Raw genomic sequence first — 22652 nt, 5'->3', positions numbered from 1 at the left:
TATATATAAGACAAAGTACAGTTATTTTAAACTGTTATATTTCACAATTACTGTATTTTTGATTAAATAAATGTTGATGGGCATAAGACACGTCTTACCAAATCTTACCAACCTCAAACTTTTGAAAGGTAGTGTACATGCAAAGTGCAGCTCTTCAATAGAGTAACTGACAGATATTCAATAAATAAATAGCCCAACCAACTCGAATTCTTTATTCCACAAAAACTATCATAGTACTCAAAACCTGCGGGTTATTATGCATATAAATGGGAACACTGCTCACAGCAAGCGATTTGAAGTTCGGAAATAATTGTCTTGAAATTGAGTGAAAGCTGTGCTTTGATGGCTGAAGCAGCACTGCTTCAAATGTGATGAACTGAGAGACGTTCAGAAGCAACACAACTGCTCAGAGAGGGTTGTAGGATGCTGCTGACAGTCTAGTTACTGATACATCATGCCCTAACCAGATGTGATAAAGCAATAAAAGCTCTCTTACGTATATTTATTTATTCTATATTCATTACATTTAATACTTAAGCCCCCGGTTTAACAGACAAGGCTTAAGCCTAGTCCCAGACTAAAATGTAAGTCTGAGCTGTGTCAACTGAAAGAAACTTGCACTGACTGATCTTAAAATATACCAGTGCCTTTGTTTTGTCTCAAGATGCACACCAGTAATGTGTTTTCTAAGGCATGTTTATGAAAAATTACTTAAATGTCCTAATTACTTAATATGTCCTAATAGTGTTCTTAATTAAATTTAACACTAGATAGATAGATAGACAGACAGATCTGTATTCAACTAGTTGGGTGTTTGACTGTGAAGTATTCTTTGACCTACAAAACAGAATATAGCAAAGAGAACAATAAAGACATGTCAGAGCGATTTCAGTTTAGAAGATGAAAGTGTAAGGCAGAGTATAGGGACTTGATGTGCTGTGAAATAGCTATAAAGGTTTTTTATTCGTTCGCTGATTTAATTTATTAACTTTGGACAAAGTAGGCCAGTTTTAAATGGCAGCTCTTTGCTTCTAACATTAACTTCCATGATTGATTCAGTGTTTGCGGAGGTTCTGCGGAGTGTTAATCAAGCCTGTGTTCCACAGAAGTAACAACTGATTCACTTTGACTGCCGTATAAAAACCTGAAAAGCATCCTCTCCAATCAGCCCCGAGTGTAGACACCTGGACTAAATAAACCACCCGAAGAGAATAAGCTCTTCCATTTATAAACAGTCATAAATAAGCTGGTTTCATGCTGGTGCATCACAAAGACAAAATCATTGAGAGTTCAAACGCAGTTGGAGCATAAAAGATTAAAGTCAAAGTTGTCCCACCTCTGATTCATAATACCCTGCATGAGTCACAAACCATCTCTTGAGTCAGTATGTCTGGTATAAGCATCGAAATGCCAAGACCAACCGCTTCATCCACAGAAATGGGTCAAAATTAGGGTGGATAAAATTAACAGAACATTTGCTGGTTTAACTGTTTCTGTACTCATTCCCTAAATCAGATCAAAATTGTGACTGCTGATGCTTTCAAAACTTTTGCCATAAGCTTAATGTATAAAAGATGACCTATCAACAAGAAAACTGGCCACATTTGCTCTTTCAATACTAGGCTCCATGATACGTTGTTATTATTATGATACATAATATTCATGATATGATATTACTGTGATATTTTGTGAGTATTGCCATAACATATTGCAACTTATTACATTTTTTTTTTTACTGCAGAATATACCCAAAGGACAATTTTCTCCACATCTTTTTATCTAATAAGATAAAGTTCTCAGTCTGCTAATCTCACTTTATTTTTATTGCTGCAAAATGGGATTTTCAAGCAGACAGATTGATCAACACTGTCATAAAAAGCCTGTCAAAAATGTTGCATAAACCAGTATTGGTATGAAAAAGCAAAAAAGCAAGTTTTTTCATTCAGTACCAAAAGGTTAATTCTTTTTTAAAACAATGTATACTTTTATTCAGAAAGGAAAGGATGCATTAAATTGATCAAAAGTGACTTTTACATTGTTAAAAAGTCCGATATTATTATTTAAAAATTAAATTTCTTAATTAAAATTAAGAAATTCATATCTTATTTCAATATAAAGTTGTTCTTTTAAATTTTGTGTTAATCAAAAAATACTGAAAAAGATGCATCATGGTTTCCACAAAATATTAACTATTTTAACACTGATAATAATAAAAAAAAAATTATTGAGCACCAAACCAACATATTAGAATGATTTTTGAAGGATCATGTGACACTTAATACTGGAGTAATGGCTGCTGAAAAGTCACAGGAATAAATTACCCTTTAAAATAAATTCAAATATAAAAAGGCTATTTTTTCATCACTGGAAATACTGTTTGTACTGTAATTATAAACTGTTTTTGCACCTAGAATATGAACCACCAAGAAGTGTCATTTAAATGCTTAAGATAAATCACTGGTTTTCCATTGCCACTAATAAGCAAGTAGGTACAGTCATTCTCAGTATTTTTCAAAAGCGATCTCCCTCAATAAAGTGTAAATTCCTTTATTTTACGCTGTCAAGCTCAAACACTCTGAATCCGCTGGTAGCTGACCTTCTGAAACGGACCATATCAACCCCTGCCTCCGGCGGGAGAGCTGAGCATGCTAATAAGCGCCGAGCATTATGCCAATTAAAATAGCATAGCGACCTCAGCGAGTGCTAACAACCGATCATAGTCAGATCTGAAGCTAATTGGCTTTAGGGGAGACAGTGGCTGGACACTAAAAGGTGAGAGTGCCAATCAAAAACCCCAACCCTGTCACCATCTCAATGCAAAGACAATAAACACAGCGGATCCCCTCAGACGTCAACCCCTTACACAGCTGTGAGAGCAGCCAGAGTACTGTAGAGCAGCATCACAGACCTTTATCTGGCTTTGAGGAGGAATGTCGCTAAGAACAAAATCACCAACTACATGAATGGCACCAGAATAATAACCTTAACTCTAAGGTACTAGATTAAATTATCAGTTATATTTATATATACATGGCTCCAAAAGTTATTTAGAATGTAGTCATTGCATAAAAGAATAATAAAAAACACTAAAGACAGGCACAAATTTTAAACAAAACATTTCAGATTTTTATTAAAATATGAACAAGAAAACAAAGCAAAATTGATAACAACCTATTATTATTATTATTGTTTCAGATTATAACAACTAGATTTTTTTTTCTGTAATAATGTCATTGATGCTATTCAAGTTTGGTGTAAGTGTCCAACTATGCTGTGGAGTAACAATTATTATTATAAATAATAATAAATACAAATAATAATTATAATAATATTTTTATCTAAAACAATTAAATTCATACATTTTTAAGTGGTATAAGTGTCTGAGAATACTGTCGAGCCACTGTACTCATAAAAGCAACACTTAAAGGTACATTATTATGATAATTATTATTATTATTAATTATTATTATTATCATTATTTTCTAAAACAATTGCATTCATACATTTTTAAGTGTGGTGTAAGTGTCCAAGTATACTGGTATAACAGAATCTGAACATCCCTGACATTCAACCTGTAGGCTTGAATTGGACCATTTCTACAGTACTGCAAGTTATGTTTTTACCCTGGACCATGAGTGCCATCTAGTGTTTAGGGATCTACTGGCCTGATTGAAAAAAATGCATGACCTGTTTTTGACAATTTTCATTGAAACACAGGGATCAGCTTTAAGCCAAGTAGCTAATGTGGCAGTTTAGGCAGCACTGAGGAAACACCCTTTACTTTGCATTTGCTTATTATTTCAGCAGCGCAAACATCCAGATAGTTCACCAAAAAAAATTACAATTCTACCATCATTTAATTACCATCACATCTTTTAAAAGACACAGAACTTACTTACTTTCTCAGAACACAGATACAGGATACAATTTTTTATCCTTTTGCAGCCCCATCTACTTTGATTGAAGGAAAGAGAACAACTCAGACATTCTACTAAATTTCTCCTTTTGTGCTTCATGGAAGAAAGAAAATTATATGGTTCCGAACAACTTAAGGGTGAGTAAATGATGACAGAATTTTCATTTTGGGCAAACTAACCCTTTAATTTAGCTTTCCGGAAAAGAAACATATAATTTCATGTCACGTCTCTTTTTCCAGCAAAAAAAAAAGTACTGTGGCAGAAGTCAAGTACCAGATGGGTAATAGCATGGAACTTAATAATAATAATAATTTTTTTCACACAAGTAAGCTGGTTTGTCTTTAGTGTACATAATAATATCATGGTGTTCATGGTGAAATATATTCCTAACTCACTTCAGCCAATATCATGGCCATGAATACAGTCTGTAAAACTCCACTGCCAGCCTGGCATTCACTTTTTTATGTCTTTTTTTTTTTTTTACCCACATTACTCACATTTTGTCTGAGTCGCGTCACCATATGGTTTCAATTGGTCCTGTGTTGAATACAGAAGTAGGCTATGTGACTGAAATGTTTCATATTTTCCTTTTTCTATTCTAAGATGCATGACATATGCACTCAACTGTCTGTCCAAAAAGGCCTAAACTAGTTAGGCAACTCATACACAAAAGTGGGTAGCAGCAGATCTTTTCTTATGTACTGTGACGTACATCTGAGCGAAACAGATTATTTAAAAAATGTAGGGTGAGGACTTGTTTTTTTTTTTTGCATTGACTGTTGATTGCATAGAGGCAGATCTGAACGTGAGTTTGCAGGAGATTGTAAAAAAGGGTTGGGGTTTACGTGAACAAAATGACTGGAGAAGTCTGGCATACATCACAAGAGAGAAGTCTGTCATTTCACTGGAGTTATGATATTTTAATTAAAAAGGTCAAATAAAAAAAATGAACATTAAACATTTTATTTCATGCCTTCCTTAAAATTGGATAACTAAATGGATAGCTTGCTAATCATACATGTACTGTATATACTTGCATCACAAAAAAGTTTAATTTGAATGATTAAATTGATTTGTGCCATAACAGACATTCACTGACATATTTTGATTGTTGGGAAAAACAGAATTTGGATGGCTATATTAACACCCAATATTATTAGACTTCTAATCAGCAATGCTGGGTAGATTACTTACAAATTGTACTGATGTCTGTTACTGATTTCAAATTACATGACAAAAATTGTAGTTAGTAACGTAATCCATTACATTACATATTTTAGGTAATATAATCGAATCTATAAGCCACTTTTTTGTTACTTTTACATTACATTTGAACTCATTTGCCTAATTATCCAATAACTAATTAAAAATGTAAAATTAAAATTATTTTAAAATGACAACACTAAAAAATAAAACACTAAAAAAGATTACATATTTTATTTGTTTACCTGCATGTCATGTGACCATTAACCAATATCAGAGAACCATGGCCATGCAAACGTGTTACTTAACTTATTACCTTAAAATCTCATTAAATGATCATTCAAATAAAAATGAATGTGTTAACCAGTAGTTGATTCAATGTTGAAATAAAAATGTTATATAACCTAATTACAAGTACTTAATTTTTGGAATCGGATTACTTAATCCAGATTACATGTATTCAGTTACTACCCAGCTCTGCTAATCAGGCACTGAATAGAATCTGTCCACCAATGAAACCAACCAATGAATGTCAGCCAAAACAATAGATTTTATGTTCCAAGGAGGTAGGAATTTAACGGGGATCCTGATCTGGTCACACATGCTTAAAAAAAAAAACAAGGAAAAACTATTTGTTGCCATGTTCAACTTGCCATGTACTGTACATTACACAAAAAAATAACCACACAAAAAAAGTCTATCCCAGAGACTCTTGATAACTTGGTGTATAACCTGAACTCAAACGCCACCTGGTTTTCAAACAACAGGGACTTCAAACCCTAGTGCATCCACTACCATAACAGCTACTCTCCAGGGGCCTCAATTCTAAAGATGTGTGTAGACGTGCTTTTTTTTATTACTGTATTATTTTAATTACTGGAATCAGTTGGTGTATGCATAAGAACATTTTTGTGTCAGTTTCTGCCTTTATAAATCCAGATTTGTTCTGCACTTTTGATGTACGATGAAATCCATGGAATTTAGGTACTTTTACCAAGGTACTTTCCAATCCAATCTTTTGTTTTTGTCCCAGTTTACAATTCAGGAGACAAATCCCAGGTCACAATTCAAAACAAATGTGCATACAGAACAGAAAAAAATCAGGTGAATGTTAATGCAGCTCCCACCAGCAAAATATAATGCAATAACCCCACCTGGTCCATTTCACAAGTTATACTGAAAAGAACAAACAAATAAGCACCACACTGGTATGGTTAAATATATGGGACCAAAGAGACATTCCCAGTCCTTACTTTGCAAGCCAGCAATTCCATTTGGCAATGACTACCAAGTTGCCCAAAATAAAATAGAACAGTTACGACAGCACTCAACGTTCCAGTGTCCAACCTCATAATATGGATGAACTATTACTGCATAACTGCTGCAGTGACTGTACAGCCCTAGATCAGTGCAGAAATGTTAATGACACCCATCCAGGGAGTCTACTAGCATGACCTGTTCTGGTTTAAATATTCATCTATTATGTGCTGAGACATCTGACATATTTTGCATGTAGTTCTTTCGCTTTCTGCTGAGCAGGCCAAATTCAATCCATTCTCTTCTTAGAGGTGTGCATGCATGAAGAGCATCTTAAAACTTTTCATATTATACCAAGTTGTTCCTCCATGAGCTCCATGTTCACCTTCGGATGCTTGCACAGCATGTTATCCTAATTTATTATTTTGATACACTAAATAGTGATGAATAATACTAGATATGAAACATGATAATATTGACTTAGGGATTAGAGCTGACTTTGCTTTACATTATGGCCATGAAGTTATTTAATGGAAACACCTCAGTGAGTCAGTCTTAAAAACCCAGATGAATCATAAATTTAAAATATGACTATACTAACATGTTTGAGGCTTGATTCTCATGATTCTGTGCTTCAAAAACTGCTGTTTTGCAAAGTAACAATAACACCTGTAACAATAACCCTTAATTTATTATACTAAAACTACCATGTTACTGGTAATTTTTTGAAACTTGGTGCAACATTAATCATTCAGTAGCATGGTAAAGCACTATGGTATTACCATCTATCATCACTGTACCATAGTATAGAAATAACAGCCAAACTTCTCACCAATTCTTAAGTTCTGGGACAAAGCAGTTGAGTTATGAGTTATGGTTTTATGACAGGTGGATTTAGGGGTTGTGAGTGACAACGTGATGTCATCATTCCGGGGGTTAAAATCAAATAAATAGAAAAAAAGGCTATTTAAATGATTATTATGTGTTGAGAACGTTCTACCAATCATTTCGAATTTAAAGTGGAAATGTTGTTTTGAATACAACGGGAGGTGAAGTTGCATTAAGAATCACTGAATCAGAAAAAAAACAGAGTTACTGACCTGATTGGGGTCATCGTAAAACACACCGACAGACGACAACTTCGGTCCGACACTGCAGCTCTCCGTGAAAGCGGCTCCGCTGGCCTTGTACGATCCTTTTCTGAACTTATATGCAATCGTGATGTTTTTCACCGGAGGAGATCCAGTCCGAATCACGACTTCAGAGAAAAGCCCAGTGTAAAAAACGAAGCCCACCAGAGTTAAGATGAGACAAATAACCAAAAACAGAATCAGCAGTAAAATGACAAAGTCAGACATTTTTGCCCGGCTGTCAGAGAATCAAGCACAAAAACGTTCAATGTGTATGAATAGTTGTTAGTTGCTGTGATGGCACACACAATCAATCCTTCCGCTTTCCGAACAGTATCCGTGTCGCTCTGCAGATGTAACATTTACAGTATCTTTGCTTTACTGCAGGTCAGTTTACACCCGTCTTTCAGTTTTGTTATTGACACAGCTGAGCGTTTGTTTATCCTCCTCTACACAGAAACACTGTACGGATTGCTTCCTGGATGCACCATGTGACTGTGACTCAGAGGGTTGGCTTGAAACGAGCCAACCAAATGATGGAAAGTCCGACTCATTTCTGCGAATCGGTTCTTTCGAACAGCTCGATTCTGAAAATGATTCAGTGATTCTCGGCGCTGTCAAATGTTGTTTTTAAAGTTGTTTCCCCCCCAATTAAGGTTTAATGTCAATTAAATTATGTCCAATTGTCAGCATTTCTGTCATACAGTCAAATATTGGACAAGAACTTAAAATATAAAAAAAATGAAGGCAATTGACATTTATTATTACCATTTATATTTGTATTGAATATGAAAGCAAATAAACAATTAGCATATTAAAACATGCAAACACAATTTGAGCTGTTCAAGAAAACCACTTGATTATAGTTAACTGAACATTGCACAACAGTTTTAATCAAAATCTTTTCCATTTAATATGAGATAACAAATCCCAAAACTAATTTGATGTAATAATAAATCAACAATAGTGTACTGATCATGTGCTAATATATAACAATATTTGCTTTATTTCAGTCCGATTCATCTGATTCCTCCGCTTCTTCCTGTCCATTGTTCCTCTCATCAGAATCGCTCTCCTGTTTTAAAACAGACTGAATTAAGCACGAAGTGAAAGACATCTCAAAATCTCTCATAAAAGATCTCATGAGGAAATTAAACTCCCAAAACAAGCAAAGCAAAATTCATTACAGGCTATTAAAGGCAATTATAACCACGCTGTATATTTGCTTTTGTGAATTACATGACACTGCATGATAACAAAATACTGCTGCTGAGCAGGTGATGAATATGTTATATGAACATTTATATTTATGTTATATGTGATGAAAGAAATTAGTTTAAATATGAAAAGTAATACAACTATTAATCAAATGTAATTGAACTTATCTGTCATATGTGTATTTATTAACACAATGTGGTCTGTGAGGCCACTGTATCATGCATAATAATGGGAAATCATAGTATGTTGCAATGCCAGAAGTAAGGTATTCAGATGGTATTCAGATATTTCTGGAAGATTTTCAAAGTTGACATCCATGCATGCTATTTCCAAATCCCCTAAACTAAACTGAAAAAAAAAAATACTCAGCAGAAAGGGTGCATTAAACTGATTAAAACTGACAGTAAAAGATTCCTATTTTAAATATATGCTGTTCTTAATATTTTGTCCATAAACATTTTTTAGCACTGATAATAATAATAATAAATGTTTCCTGAGTACTCAATCAGCATATTAGAATGATTTCTGAAAGATCATGTGACACTGGAGTCTGAAGTAATGGCTGCTGAAAATTCAGTTCTACCATTGCAGGAATAAATAACATTTTAAAATATAAATAAAAATGTTAATTCAAATTATAATAATATTTGGCAACATTACTGTTTTAACTGTATTTTTCATTAATGCAGCCTTGCTGAGCATAAGAGACTTCTTTCTTAAAACATAAACCAAACTTTTCAACATGACCCTAAACTTTTAGTAATAACGAATTAAGAAAATCAATTTAGCAACATGCTAACATTTGATCAGACTATATGTCCGTGCATTATGCAGGATAATGCAGTCAGTCAGTCATTATACCTCCTCTTCACTCTGCAGCTGAGAAGACTCTTCTTCCTCTTCATCAACTGCCTGTGACTTTTGTGAGAGAATCTCTTCACCCTGTAAAGCGAAGCAAAAAAAAACAAACATTTAGCATCACTGGATTATCAATAAATGCTACAATGTGCCCTTTATAGACTTATGATATAGCTGTATAATTTACAGATATTGTTATATTATAAACCTTAATAAAAAGTTTCATTCATACAGTTTTATATATATATATAAAACTGTAAAAACTTTTGAAACAAACTTAATATATAATAAAAATGGATATTCTTCTGACAATTTAAAAATATGCAGTAAAAATAACTGACAATGTCACCAGGGCAAGTCAAAACTACTGAAGTAGTGCATCCTTATAGTGGATTTGTTTTTAGTGATGTGGCTTTGCCACATTTTTCCATCTCACCTTTAAGTCTCTGTTCTTCAGGTTCCCCAACCAGAAGGCTTCCTGGCAATGGTTAAGAGTGAGCATGGCTTTCACACGATACACAAACTGCTCCAGATTTTTCTTCAAGGCTGGAACGTGATTGGTCAGCCCTGTATCTTGCCTAATCTGTGAACCGTAAAACAGTGATAATAATAATAATAATTACAGAGATTATGTTTCACAAATGCCTTTAACATCAATAAGCTAAATTTATTTTGCAGTTTTCTCATTTTAATCTTCAATCCCACTCTTGCTCCACAGATGCTGTAATTCACCTTTGAGTGGCCACACATGTGGTGGAGTTGTCTAGTACTGAGCTGGATGGTCTTCAGCAAACTTTGAACATCCTCCTGAGAAGATCCCGTGCAATGATTAAAATCTCATGTTACTAAACAGATCCATTTTGCTCAAGATGCAACGTTACACATACATTTTGATGAATGAGACAGAAATACCTTGTGTTTTTTAAAGCTATAATCGAGCAGAGGCATTCCAAGTTTGAGGAAGGACTCCAGAAAAAGACGACCATACTGAACAAGATGATCAAAAACAAAGAGAAAACAAGTGTTGAATGACTTTATCTTCATAAACACACCTTCATGTGTGTAAATGCTCCTTACCTTTAAACACACAGTGAGTACAGGTCTGCTGTTAAACATCTGTGCCATAGAAAACAGAAGAACATGCTGTTTACAGAGCCAAAAATGTGATGTGCACACTGGGAGAACAGGAAAGATGTGAAGGCCTCTGTACCTTGACCAGGTTTATGAGGATGTGGAAGTCACGCACAGCCAGATTCCATGTTAAGAGCTTCTCGCTCTGCACAGGGATATAACTAAAGACAGGACAAACTAACAAAAACATAAAAACAACTGCGGAGCACGCCACGGAGGCAGCCATCAGCGTCGGCGCCATCTTACTAACCTGAATAGATTTAGGGCATAAACTTGAGACACACTTTCCTTACACTTCCTGTTGGTACCCAAATAATAATGAAATAATATCTACAGCCACACAACAAACAAACACACACCTCTTGATTATCCGTCTGTTTGCTGGGAGGAATCTTGCGCACAGCTCTCTCCAGCTCTGCCATCATGCTCTTGTAGTACACCAGGAACGTCTGCCTGCAGTGTCAAGCAAAGCACAGATATCTGCATTTATTACATGGCTCTGTGGAATACCCGATTCTGATTGGTCAAAAGCAATGCTGAGTTGTCAAATATTTTGGTATTAATACGTCATGTACATGTAATTATTCATGTGATATGGCAGCCTGCTGTACCTGTTGAGTGTTGGCCAGCTGGGCGAGTTAGCATCTTTAGCAGCATTCAACAGCTCTGGAACCCCTTCACCTGCTATTTCCTCCACCGCCTTCAGAACATCATCAGTGTGCTCCAGATAAATACTACAGCGGGAAAAACACTGATTTAAACATCCTCAGATATGAAAAATAATATTAAAGCATGGCATTTTAGTTCAAGTTATTTTATTCTTGCATTCTTTTGAGTATATTAATTAGGGCATATTTTGGATAGGCCCATCCTGTTCAAAAGTTCAGAGTGGGTAAGATTTGTTTTTGATCAAATAGAGAGTAAAACGGTCATAAAATGTGGTTTGCTTTGATATGATTCAGATTTTGTATAGTTTTCAGCAAAACTGAGAATAGGCTTTCCAGGTGATTTTCTCCCTAAACATTAAATATTTATGTGATGTTATAAATGTCATAAATCTTTAATATTTCAATTAGTAAAAGAATATATTATTATAATAATAATTATATTAGAGTTGGAAGATCAGTATGAATATTTCATTTATTTAATTCTGTTTTTGTGTATAATGCAGGAATTCAACTATTTCTAACATCAAGTGAGGATTAATGGATGTAACGAGACTCATGAAGCATATAAATAATTTTATGGACTTATTGCTCTCTCCTTTATCTAATAGAATCTCGTATCCATGGGTCTTACCCTTATCGCCTCAATTCAGTGTTCTTTTAGTATTATTTATATACTATTACGGAACTGAAACACGGTCCCCATGATATTTTTTGGTTTTAATTTTAAATAAGTTTTAGCAATTTTGTTTTTGTGCTTTTGTCATTTTTATATTTATATTTTATATTTCCACACAATTTTAATTAAGCTTTAAGCTTTGATTTACTCTTAATTCATCTTATTTTAATCCCCAAAAATTATTTTTAGTAGTTTTCGTTAACAATAACAACACCGACTCAATGACTCCTGGAACTGAATGGGAACTTAAGCATTATTGTGTGTAACTCACAACATACCTGAGTAGAGTTTGAAGAGCATCATGGTATTTGTTTCCTCGCTCTTTCTCTCCACTCACTGTAACCCACTCCTGACAGAGGAAACGCTTCGCCAGGGATGCTGGGGGAAATGATAGCACTCAAAATGAATGTATTACAGAGAGCAACCATTATTACACGGCATACAGTACTGGAAACGCACTGATCTGTTCTCTGTAGGTTCTGTGGTTTGATCCTCCATACTGGGACAGCACAATGAGCAGCTGGGTCAGACACAAGGCAGTGTTCAGGCTGGGCACTGTGCTTTGGAAGTTCTGCAGGTACTCAAAAGCGTGCCTGAGCATATAAAACACCATGTAGAGATGGTTACATTGCATATTGTCCACTAACAGCAAGTAAGAAATATGCACTGACGCTCCCACCTGCTGAGCTGATCCAGGGTCAAATCGGTCTCGTCCTCCTTCAGTCGTCCGGCCAGGACCCCCAGAGCGCTCTTCAGCAGAGCACGATGCTCTAGACCAGAAAATCCAGCCCTGAATGAACAGCAGGCGATTGAAGATGGTAAGAATGTTTTGTAGTTGTCAGGAAAGTCAACTAACGACTAACTATTTCGTGCTCACCAGCTGAACGTAGTATGTAGCACTTGCAGTAGGAGCTGATAGGCTGAACACATGAGCTGCTGTTCCTTCAAATCCACACCAGGAGCATCAACAACACCCTGATGCTCAGACAGCAGAGTCTGTGTGAGGACAAACGTTCAAACAGAGCAATAAATCCAAACGTGCCAGCCAGCACTAATGCACACGTAATGAACATGTTTACAAGGCTATAAATGGAAACACATGTGCACCTGAAAGTGATTGTGGCAGTTCTCCAGGTGTGTGCAAAGTGTGGGCAGCAGCTCGATGCAGCAGGTGGCGATCTCTTTGGCATTTTTCTGCTGCAAGTGAGCAAAGCCAACTGCTTTGTCCGTCTTACTCTAGAGAGACACCACAGAAAACATTTCAGTACCATATTGGTTGTCAGCTGATATTGGAGATGTTTTGTAATTCATTTGTAATTTATCTGGCATGTTTATTTTACATTTAGATTAGTTTTGCTGTCACCAAACATTCATTAAAGTTTATATTTAAAAACATTCATTTATTTTAATAACACTGTTAAATGTATTCCTAAAAATATTCCTTTTTATATTGTACTATTAAGCCATCAAAAAGACTGCACCCCATAAACACAATCAAGCCTAGAAAAAACCCAGTCAACCACCCCTTTAATAAAAGCAAAATACAGATTTCATTTACCCGTTATTAAACTATTAAATTATAATGATGCCAAAATTAAGTGAATTTACAGTACAGTTTGCTAAAGATTACAATTAATCGCGAACTATTTAATTACATTATAATAATGCCAAACTTTTCATTATTAAATAAACTTTGCATTATTGCATTATTATTAATATAAAGCATTAATTTTGGCATCATTTCAGTGTAAAGCATAAAAATGAATATTTTGTGATTTGCTAAAGGTTACATTTAACAGCGTTAATTAAAATGAATCATTTTAGTTTTTAGTGTTTTATTTTTTTTAATTATTTAGATAAAATAATATCTGATCAGTTGATTAGAATGTCGCTTCAGCATTGCTTCAATGTTGCTTCAGCATTGTCAAATAACATGTTTGACTGGGTAAAACAGGTTTAGTAATGTGTGTGTTTTCATACTTTAAGAAATGGAGCCTTTTTGGCTGGTGCAGAAGCCAAACTGAAGTCCAGTTTACGCCACATGTCCTCCAGCAGGAAAAGCAACTCTGCAGGGCTCAACTGCACTTCCTCCCTTAACTACACACAAAACAGCACTCATTTAATTAAAGTATGTACTTTTACTGAGAACTGACCAGCAAACAGACTCGTTTTACCTTACTATGTAGCTCAGTGTCCAACAGTGTCCGGGACAGAAGGCCACACTGGAGCACGCTCAGAGCTTCAACATCAAGTTCTCTGAAGAACGGCCAGTACGAGGACAGACTGACTCCTGATTTGGCATCCTTTTCTTTCTCCTTCTCGTTCTCTTTCTCTGGATGATCCTGCCACAACAAACAATTGTCAGTTGTTGTAAGAGCTTTAAATTAAAATCCAGCTGACACCATAGTAAAATCTTAATGTATTGAAGTAAAATATACAAAAGAGTACCGTATTGTCCATTTATTCTTCATCTCAAACAATATGTTACAGTCCACTTTACCAGATGTTTATACAAATGTCTGTTAACCAATGGACATGAAATAAATATGGTCTTTACCTGTTGGGAATCCTCTGCCTCTGTGGCCCCCTCCAGCTGTGATTTGTCTCCTGAGGAGTTCTTACTTGCTGAAGCCTTCCTCTTCCTCCCAGATGACTCTACACACCCACACACACACAAACAGTGAAGGACTGACCCTATCTATAGCACAAATCAGTTTGCTGATTTCTCCAGCAGACTTACCCTTCTTTCCTTTCTTTGGCAGAGCACTTGAAGAAGAGGGTATCATCCCTTCAGCACTCTCTCCATCAAAGTTAGCCTGAGGAGGAGTGTAGCCTGGAGTAGCTAACACAATAAAATAATGTTAACTTTGCAGAGAAAATAAATATAGGAAATTTTATTAATTTTCTAATTTAATTAACAAAATTTAAAAGAAATTACTTAAAATAAAATACAAATTAATAAATGTAACAAATTACACATATATATATATATATATATATATATATACACACACACACACACACATACATACATACATATATATATATATATATATATACTGTATATATATTTACACACACACACACTGGGGAAGAAGATAATCTGTCTCTCTGGTACCTGCCAAGCATGTCTGCAGTAAACTCTGAAGGTAAGTGATATTCTGAATACGAGTTACAACCTTCATTTTCATCTCAGGATCATTCTGCTTGCAAAAAGCATTCACCGTCTACATTCATAAAATAGACATGCATACTATACATATTAGAATATATTAATTATTATATAACATCAAAAAACACATAATTCCAATCTGTAGTTCCAAATAATAAACTGAACACAGACTTCTCATTTTTGGATGAACTATTAATTTACAATTAAAGTGAATACTTTAAAAAGGCCAAATAGTCATATCAGAACTTGAATTGATCAGTGATGATTGTAAAGTCACTGTAAAGTCATTCTGAATTTAGTACTATACTGTACTAAAGAGATGTACTAACCTCTCTGAACCAGTTGATGGTGTAAAAGAGCAGAGAACAGAGGAACTCTCTCTCAGCCTTAGACAGACTCTCCACCTTCTCCACCACCTCCATATCAGTCAGAATCAAAGGACAGCCTGTAACAGGACAAAACTCTCCAAACATGTTTTTTTTTTACTTTAAATACCTCTGATGCCTCTTGTGATAAATAATCTTACAGTTTATACACCATCATAATGCATTAACTAAAACAGAGGCATCTATTAAATTTTCTTTTTCAGAGTGAACAAGACAAAACACAGTCCAGAACAAAATTATGATAAAAAAAAAAAACTGCAGGTGTACAGTATCTGACCTAGCAGAGCATCAATCTCCTCCAGATCACCCTGGTGCTGCACCTCCTCACACAACCTCAGCAGGCGGAAAAATGAGGACAGACACAAAGGAGACACGCGCCTGTGAGAATAAGAGAATCATTCAGATTGTAACATTGCAGGGATTCAACTACTGACAATACTATTTTAACAATGTCCTTGATAAAATAAATAAAGGCAGATCACAGGTTGATATACTGTACTGATTACTGGCATCAACAAATAACAGTGCCTGCTTGGCCAAATAATTAAAGTCCGAACTGTGAAGTGCATATTTTATTATATTATAGGTGAATTTTCAGGAAATATTGCATAAAATAATTGTTCATATAATTTCAGCAATTTTGCATACATCACATATGATGAAGCTATATATTGTATATTAAAATATCAGTATCGGCTACTAAAACCCATATTGGTCCATTGCCATTACCTATATCGGGAATTCCCAAATATTTTTGTCAGCTGAACCCCTCTGACCTAAAACATTTGCTTGTAGTACCCCCTTATTATATCAGTAATTTATAGAATATTTTAAAACATTTGCACGTTCACAAGTTGTATTTTGGTTAATAGTCAAATGACATGCAAGTAAACAAAGTAATTGATAGTCAAACTGTTTCTATTTTACATGTTACTTATTTACATGCAACGTTCTTATTATTTAATTTCTTATTAGCTTTTCATCAACTCACAAACCCCCTGCAGATCCCAGTTTGGGAAACCTTGCTCTATATCAAGGAGCATCATTTATGGTACATAAAAAGCATCTTGTTTTACAGTCTACAGTAACAGAAGCGTTAAAATGAGTTCAGCATGGAGTATTCAGTAATGACCTCTCTTTCTTGACTCCAGCTGGTTGGGTTGTGTCTTTTTTGAGCTGCTGGTCTTGAGTCATAAGTGGCAGTAGATTGATGGCGATTCCCCCTTGACTCTCATCCTCGTCCAAATTATGCATCACAGAGGCAGGAAACACAAACGGGCTGAGAGAGACACACAAGAGGGGTCATGAGAAAGCCAAGACATAAAAACGCTGGAATTTAAACAAATAAATGAAAAAAGCAGGTCGTCAAGATTATACTACTCTTTATGAGCTCTGAATGTGTCACTCACCCTGATAAATCTGGTCCAAGGTCTACAATAAAGTCTTCCTGAAAATCCTCTAGCACACTCTTCCCGATCCATGCCTAAGAATGATATAGCCATAATAGAGAGTTTAATATACTAATTTAATACATAGTCCTTTTAGTCATGTAGATATCCATCTGAAATGTATTGCTTTTTGTCTATAACTCAATTAAAGAGACAGTTCACCCATTAAAATACAATTCTGTTAGCATTTACTCACTCACATCATGTCATTTCAAACTCATTTGGAGACAGAATTTTAAAAATCTAAGATGAGGACATGAAGGCTGTTTTAAGGGGCTATTTACAGTCAATAACCCACACACACCTGAACTAGAGGGTCCAGTTTGCAGGTCTGCAGCAGGTTGGCCAGCTCATCGTAATAGAGAGCGGCAGCTTCAGGGGAACTCTCACTGCATGAGCGTACCAGCTCCAACAGAGCCATCACCTACAGACACAGCAACACTCAAAACCTTACGTGGTACATGGGTCAGCGACAACAAGTAAGGAGTGAAAGTAGGCAACACATTTATAATGTTCCAAAACTTTTCATTTCAAATAAATGGCATTGTTTTATTCTATTCTATTCATCTAAGAATCCAGAAAGCGTATTATAGTTTCCAAAAAATATTAAGCAACACAACTGTTTTCAACATTGATAATAATAAAAGATCTTGAGCATCAAATCGGCATATTAGAATGATTTCTGATGAATCATGTGACACTGAAGACTGGAGGAATGGCTACTGAAAATTTAGCTTTGCATCACCGGTAGAAATTACCATTTAAAACATTAAAAACAGTCCTTTTAAATTGAAATATATTGCTGCTTTTTACTGTATATTTGATCAAATAAATGCAGCCTTGGTGAGCATAAGAGACTTTTTGAAGGGTACTGTGTACACTCAAACCGTCAGATCATTTCACTCACCTGTCTGTGTGTCTCTTTGGGCAGTGTGCCACCCTGAGAGCCATCAGGTTTATTTCTACATAAACAACACAAGACCAAAAACAGTAAAGACCAAAGATCACAAGCTTATACACAAGGTGTATAAGTGAAAAACACTGCAATGCACCAGCAAAGAGAGTACCTGCAGGCCCCCATACTGCCCACCATCATGACTGCACCAATAATACCAATACGCTTGTACTTGGGCACCGTGCTAGACAGCTGCTTACGGATGACGATGTGCATGTCATCCTGGTGAAGGACATACAGAGATTTGACAGAATTATCATTTTTGGATCAGCTATACCATTAATTGAAAAAAATGACAACTATACCTTTAAGGTACAGTGTGTTTCTCACCTGGATGTGTCCTCCGTGCTGCTCCTGTCCAAATGCCAGGCAGCTGAGCAGGTGGAAGAGTCGTCTGATCTGCTGTGAGGTCAGGTTGTCCATGTAGTCCAGAATACCCTGCCAGAATACCCACAATTCACACCAGCAAACTGGTTAAATATCATTATGTACTTGAAAAGACAAAATAAAACAATTTTGATTCGAGTCAATCTGACTTAATGAAAAGAACTGACTCGGAAAACCAATTTCCTTCCCTATATAGGCAGGTTTGTACCTTAACAAAAACGGTGAACTGGCTCATTTCTGCAGGCTTCTGAGATACCAGCTCACAGAGCAGCTCAAGAGCCACATCCACTTCACCACTCACACCACTGCATGCGTGTGTGACCAGAGAGCCCACCACCTCCTACATAACAAACACACATGTACTGGACATCAGTGCAGGTCTTTAAATGAATGTTAGGGCCCATAAATCTGCAGTTGTGAGCTGGTATTAAGAGGTATTTCTTTTCTTACCTGCTGACAGTAGGAGTCAAAGGCAGTGAAGGCCTGTTTGTACATGTGACCTCCGAAAGGCACCACAAAGCAGTCTGGAGAACGCAAGAGTCCCTGAGCTAGAGCCAGAATTGATGGGAAATAACCCCGCATAACCTGTATGAAACATTTACACCATCCTTGATATGTACAAGGAAAGCCAACACTTCACGTAGCATAAATAGGGCTGTTTCTTGGTCATAAGCATGTGAATGAAAGCAGACCTGAGCATGACCCTTAAAGGTCTTCTGCAAGAGGTTTTCCTGAATCAGACCCTTGCGAACTTTGACTTTGAGCACTCTCTCCGCCCCACGACGGCTGTGGTTTGCATTAGTGGAGTGAAGGATGAACAGCACCAACAGGTCAACCACCTGAGAGACACAACAAGTTACGTTAATTCTTGCATGTTGGATGTTCAGGTATGAAATGTGTCAAAAATAATGGGAATCGCATAAAAACATTTTGATAGAAGTCAATCAAACCTTATGGTCGTCTGACTCATCAACATTCTCTATTGCCTGAAATTCAAAAATTCGAACAGTAATTAAATAACTTCAGTTGCATGGAAATATTGTACCTAGTGCTTGAAGGCAGAAAGAAAACCAAAAAAAGCCATCAAGATTATATGAACTCACTTTTAGCCAAGCCTCTGAGATGGTCTTCTGAAAGCGGATAGCTGACTTAATGACCTCCAAAACCAAAGCCACACTGTCCTGACCATTGTTGCATGATGGGACCCTGGAGGACCCGAGTAGTGACATTAAAATCAAGAACAAGACAAGCAGAACCAGACATATTTACAACTTCTTATTTGTCTTCCAGAGAATAAAGCAGTCATATGGGTCTGGGAGGGACAGAGTAAGTAAATGAAGATAGAATTTTATTCAAGAGAAAGCAGGAAAAAGTCTCACCCTGACATGGCTTTGCTTTTCATACGACTCTGGGAAGCCTGCAACACTGCTGGCAAAACACACTGCTCCAACTCCAGCTTTTTACGCAGGTCACACACCACCTGAGGAGCATGAAAGGACATGAGCATAACTACAGCTCTACAGGAAATTGATTTAAAATTGTCTACCAGAGAAAAGACATTTTTATGAACAAAACATAAACAAAAGGTCATAAACAAAGGTCAGTTTAGAGGCCTGACCTCATTAGCATCAGATGCAGAGATGAAGTGTAAGATGAACTTGACTACAACAGGAAGATCCTCTAACTGCACAGCAGAGAGAGTTCCCATTACTACCTCGCGCACCTGATAGAGAGAAAGTCACAGTATACATTAGAGTCTAAAAGGCAAAATAAATTAATATTTTTATTCAGCAAAGATGCTTTAAAAGGATAAAAAGTGACTTTTACATAAACATACATATTTTTTAAAATATTTAACTTTAAACTTTCTATTCATCAAATAATCCTCAAAAAATTATCAGTTAATATTAAGAAGAAACTCTTTTCAACATTGATGATAATAGGAAATGTTTCTTGAGCACTAAATCAGTATATTAAAATGATATTTGGAGGATTATGTGACAATGAAGACTGGAGAAATGGCTGCTACAAACTCAGCTTTGCCACCACAGGAATAAATTATATTATAAAACATGAATGTTATTTTAAATTGCAATAATATTTAAAAATATTCCTGTTTTACTCTATTTTTGATTAAATAAATGCAGCATGACATACTTCTTTCAAAAACATTAAACCTAACCTTTTTTCGTTAAAGAATTATTTAAAGCAATAACACTGGGACCAATACGTTTTAGGGAAGATATCTGCATGTTTAGAAGTACCTCGGACAGTAACGCAGAGCTCAGATTCAAACTGGATAAAGCATCCAATATAGGCACAGGGAGTTGAGTGTTTTGCTGAAGTAAACCACTGCACAAGGGAGAAGACACGAACACAGACTCACTTAAACAATATACACGATGATAATAAGCACCTACATTATAGTCGCACTCAACAGCCATAATTACTAAACCAAACATAGGTCAAAACAACACAACTTCAATTCCATGCATTGGGAAATGGCACAGAAAATAACAGGCTCAGCTACTGCTGAAGTACTTTAGCTCTTTGGCCATATCTCCATGCTGGGAATCCTCCAGGATTTCAGGCAGGCTGGTAATAATGTCCCGCTGGATCTCCACCGGAGCCACAGACACCATCTGCATCAGCTTACTGCTCAAATCCTACACATACACAGCAGTTATATCAGTCAGACATTGGTCACGGCAGTGCCATCATTTGGCTTTGACAAACATTTGTCTGCTACAAAGGAACTCTTGGCAATTTTGATGTTCACTGGGACATTTCCATCATGTAGGATTCTCACACAGACAGTATCAGTGGACTGTGTACCTTGCCATCTACAATTCGGTCCAGCCACTTCAACTGGTTTATTATGAGACGGGGAACATTGAGGCCGTCCTCGCTCACACTGTAACAGAGAACATTGCCATCAGTGATAAGGGAATGTTACAGGACTGTGTCTGTAATTAAAGTGTGTATATAAAAATTTACCCCTCAAACATGAATTCTGGAAGCTTTTCGAACAAAGTGTTAATAATAATAATAATAATAATAATTTATTAATAATTCATTCATTCATTTAAAAAATGTGTTAGTTATATGTGTATAAATAATTTGTTAGTTGATATGAACATGCATGTATGCATTGTGATTTCACCTTTATTGTATACAATACATACTTTCTCATTCATTATCTTACCAATTTCATTAGCTGTACTGCCAGCTGTCAAAGTGACACCAGATTCCTTCAGAAACTGAACAAAAACTGAGTCCGGGTAGGAGTCCTGTAATGAAGATTTTGTTGGTCGTCCACTGCTCTTGGTCTTTTTTGATTCTGTGCGAATGGAGAGACGTTACAAAAAGTCCAAAAATAAATATTTTTAATTTCACTTAATGTACAAAGATTTTAGCCATCCCAGATTTATTTTAGACGTGACGTCATCAGGAACTTACTAGGAACGTCAAGTGTGGAATCGTCATCGACTGTGATGGATGAGCGCTTCTTCTTACGCATCATCTTTAACTCAGATCAGATCCGATCAGATGGAAATGATAAATAACGGATATGACCTGTTGGGGTTACAACAAGCAGCTATTTCAGAAAACTGTGTACACAACTGACAGTTCAATAATGACAATCCTGGTTCAAACAATCCCAGAATCCAATCTCTGAAGATGGTAAACAATCAGTTCACGCTGGCAAGAGCTAAATTACATATTCGACTAACTCGACGAAATTACCGTATTTGAGACAAAATGTGGTCAGAAGTGTTTACCTTAACGTTACCCCCCGCGATGCTGATCTTAAACGTTTGTAATTTTGATGTGATACTAATAAATGCTGATTAAATTTAGACGTGAGCATAAAATGTATGCTTCCTTCAACAGGCTAAAAGATCAGTCTGTCACACAAAGCTTCCCGCGCCAGTGTTTCGTAAAATCTAGGGACCGTGGTAAAATCCTCAAATCTGTTTTGAAATACAAATTGTTTTGGGATGTTACTGTATGTTTTGTCTATTAACTGTATCTGTCTATTAACTGTATCTGTCTTTATAAGTGTAACATACGAAAGACATCACAAAACACGTCATCAGATTCACAGATAAGAAGATAAACTTTCTCAACCATTAAGCAGTCAACAGAACACTTTGATAACACTCCCTAATATTATATGGGCGTGTATTACAAGTAGGCGTGGAGCGTCTTGCCATGATTGGTCGCTGCATAGCACACCGCCCAC

General features: G+C 36.0%; 2 protein-coding genes and 1 long non-coding RNA gene across 3 annotated transcripts in view; all 3 read right to left on the bottom strand.

Annotated features, from left to right (window-relative positions):
• The window catches only part of LOC107749613 (testis-expressed sequence 264 protein-like), a 68822-nt gene extending 60821 nt beyond the window's left edge, over positions 1–8001 (bottom strand). The window contains exon 1 of the mRNA XM_016564782.1: positions 7478–8001. Coding sequence (XP_016420268.1) covers positions 7478–7735 — 258 coding nt within the window. The 5' untranslated portion in view covers positions 7736–8001. The remainder of the gene's footprint in view (positions 1–7477) is intronic.
• Positions 8002–8458: 457 nt separating this feature from the next.
• Positions 8459–21438, bottom strand: LOC107749611 (Fanconi anemia group D2 protein-like). The gene is made up of 38 exons (XM_016564781.1): positions 21404–21438; positions 21242–21320; positions 20948–21072; positions 20671–20758; positions 20025–20129; positions 19786–19886; positions 19510–19621; positions 19357–19392; positions 19099–19245; positions 18857–18991; positions 18615–18746; positions 18350–18457; positions 18132–18241; positions 17972–18026; positions 17369–17488; positions 17026–17099; positions 16749–16895; positions 15894–15994; positions 15560–15675; positions 15177–15285; positions 14799–14900; positions 14616–14713; positions 14233–14400; positions 14039–14155; positions 13166–13294; positions 12936–13054; positions 12738–12848; positions 12518–12651; positions 12337–12436; positions 11326–11448; positions 11071–11167; positions 10794–10862; positions 10661–10699; positions 10496–10570; positions 10316–10390; positions 10020–10166; positions 9587–9667; positions 8459–8582 (listed from the first exon to the last, which is right to left on the bottom strand). The coding sequence occupies exons 1-38, from the start codon at positions 21412–21414 to the stop codon at positions 8517–8519; spliced, it is 3861 nt and encodes a 1286-aa protein (XP_016420267.1). The 5' UTR covers positions 21415–21438; the 3' UTR covers positions 8459–8516.
• A 191-nt stretch (positions 21439–21629) lies between these two features.
• LOC107749612 (uncharacterized) lies at positions 21630–22331 on the bottom strand. Its single transcript, XR_001641060.1, has 3 exons — positions 22189–22331; positions 21866–21982; positions 21630–21746 (listed from the first exon to the last, which is right to left on the bottom strand). It is a non-coding gene; the product is annotated as an uncharacterized LOC107749612 (long non-coding RNA).
• Positions 22332–22652: the final 321 nt, after the last annotated feature.

The sequence above is a fragment of the Sinocyclocheilus rhinocerous genome, unplaced genomic scaffold (assembly GCF_001515625.1).
Source record: "Sinocyclocheilus rhinocerous isolate Xijiao unplaced genomic scaffold, SAMN03320098_v1.1 scaffold3680, whole genome shotgun sequence".
In the NCBI taxonomy this organism is placed as follows: Eukaryota; Metazoa; Chordata; class Actinopteri; order Cypriniformes; family Cyprinidae; genus Sinocyclocheilus; species Sinocyclocheilus rhinocerous.
The sequence above is the reverse complement of the archived record's forward strand: the minus strand, read 5'-3'. Positions and strand labels throughout refer to the sequence as shown.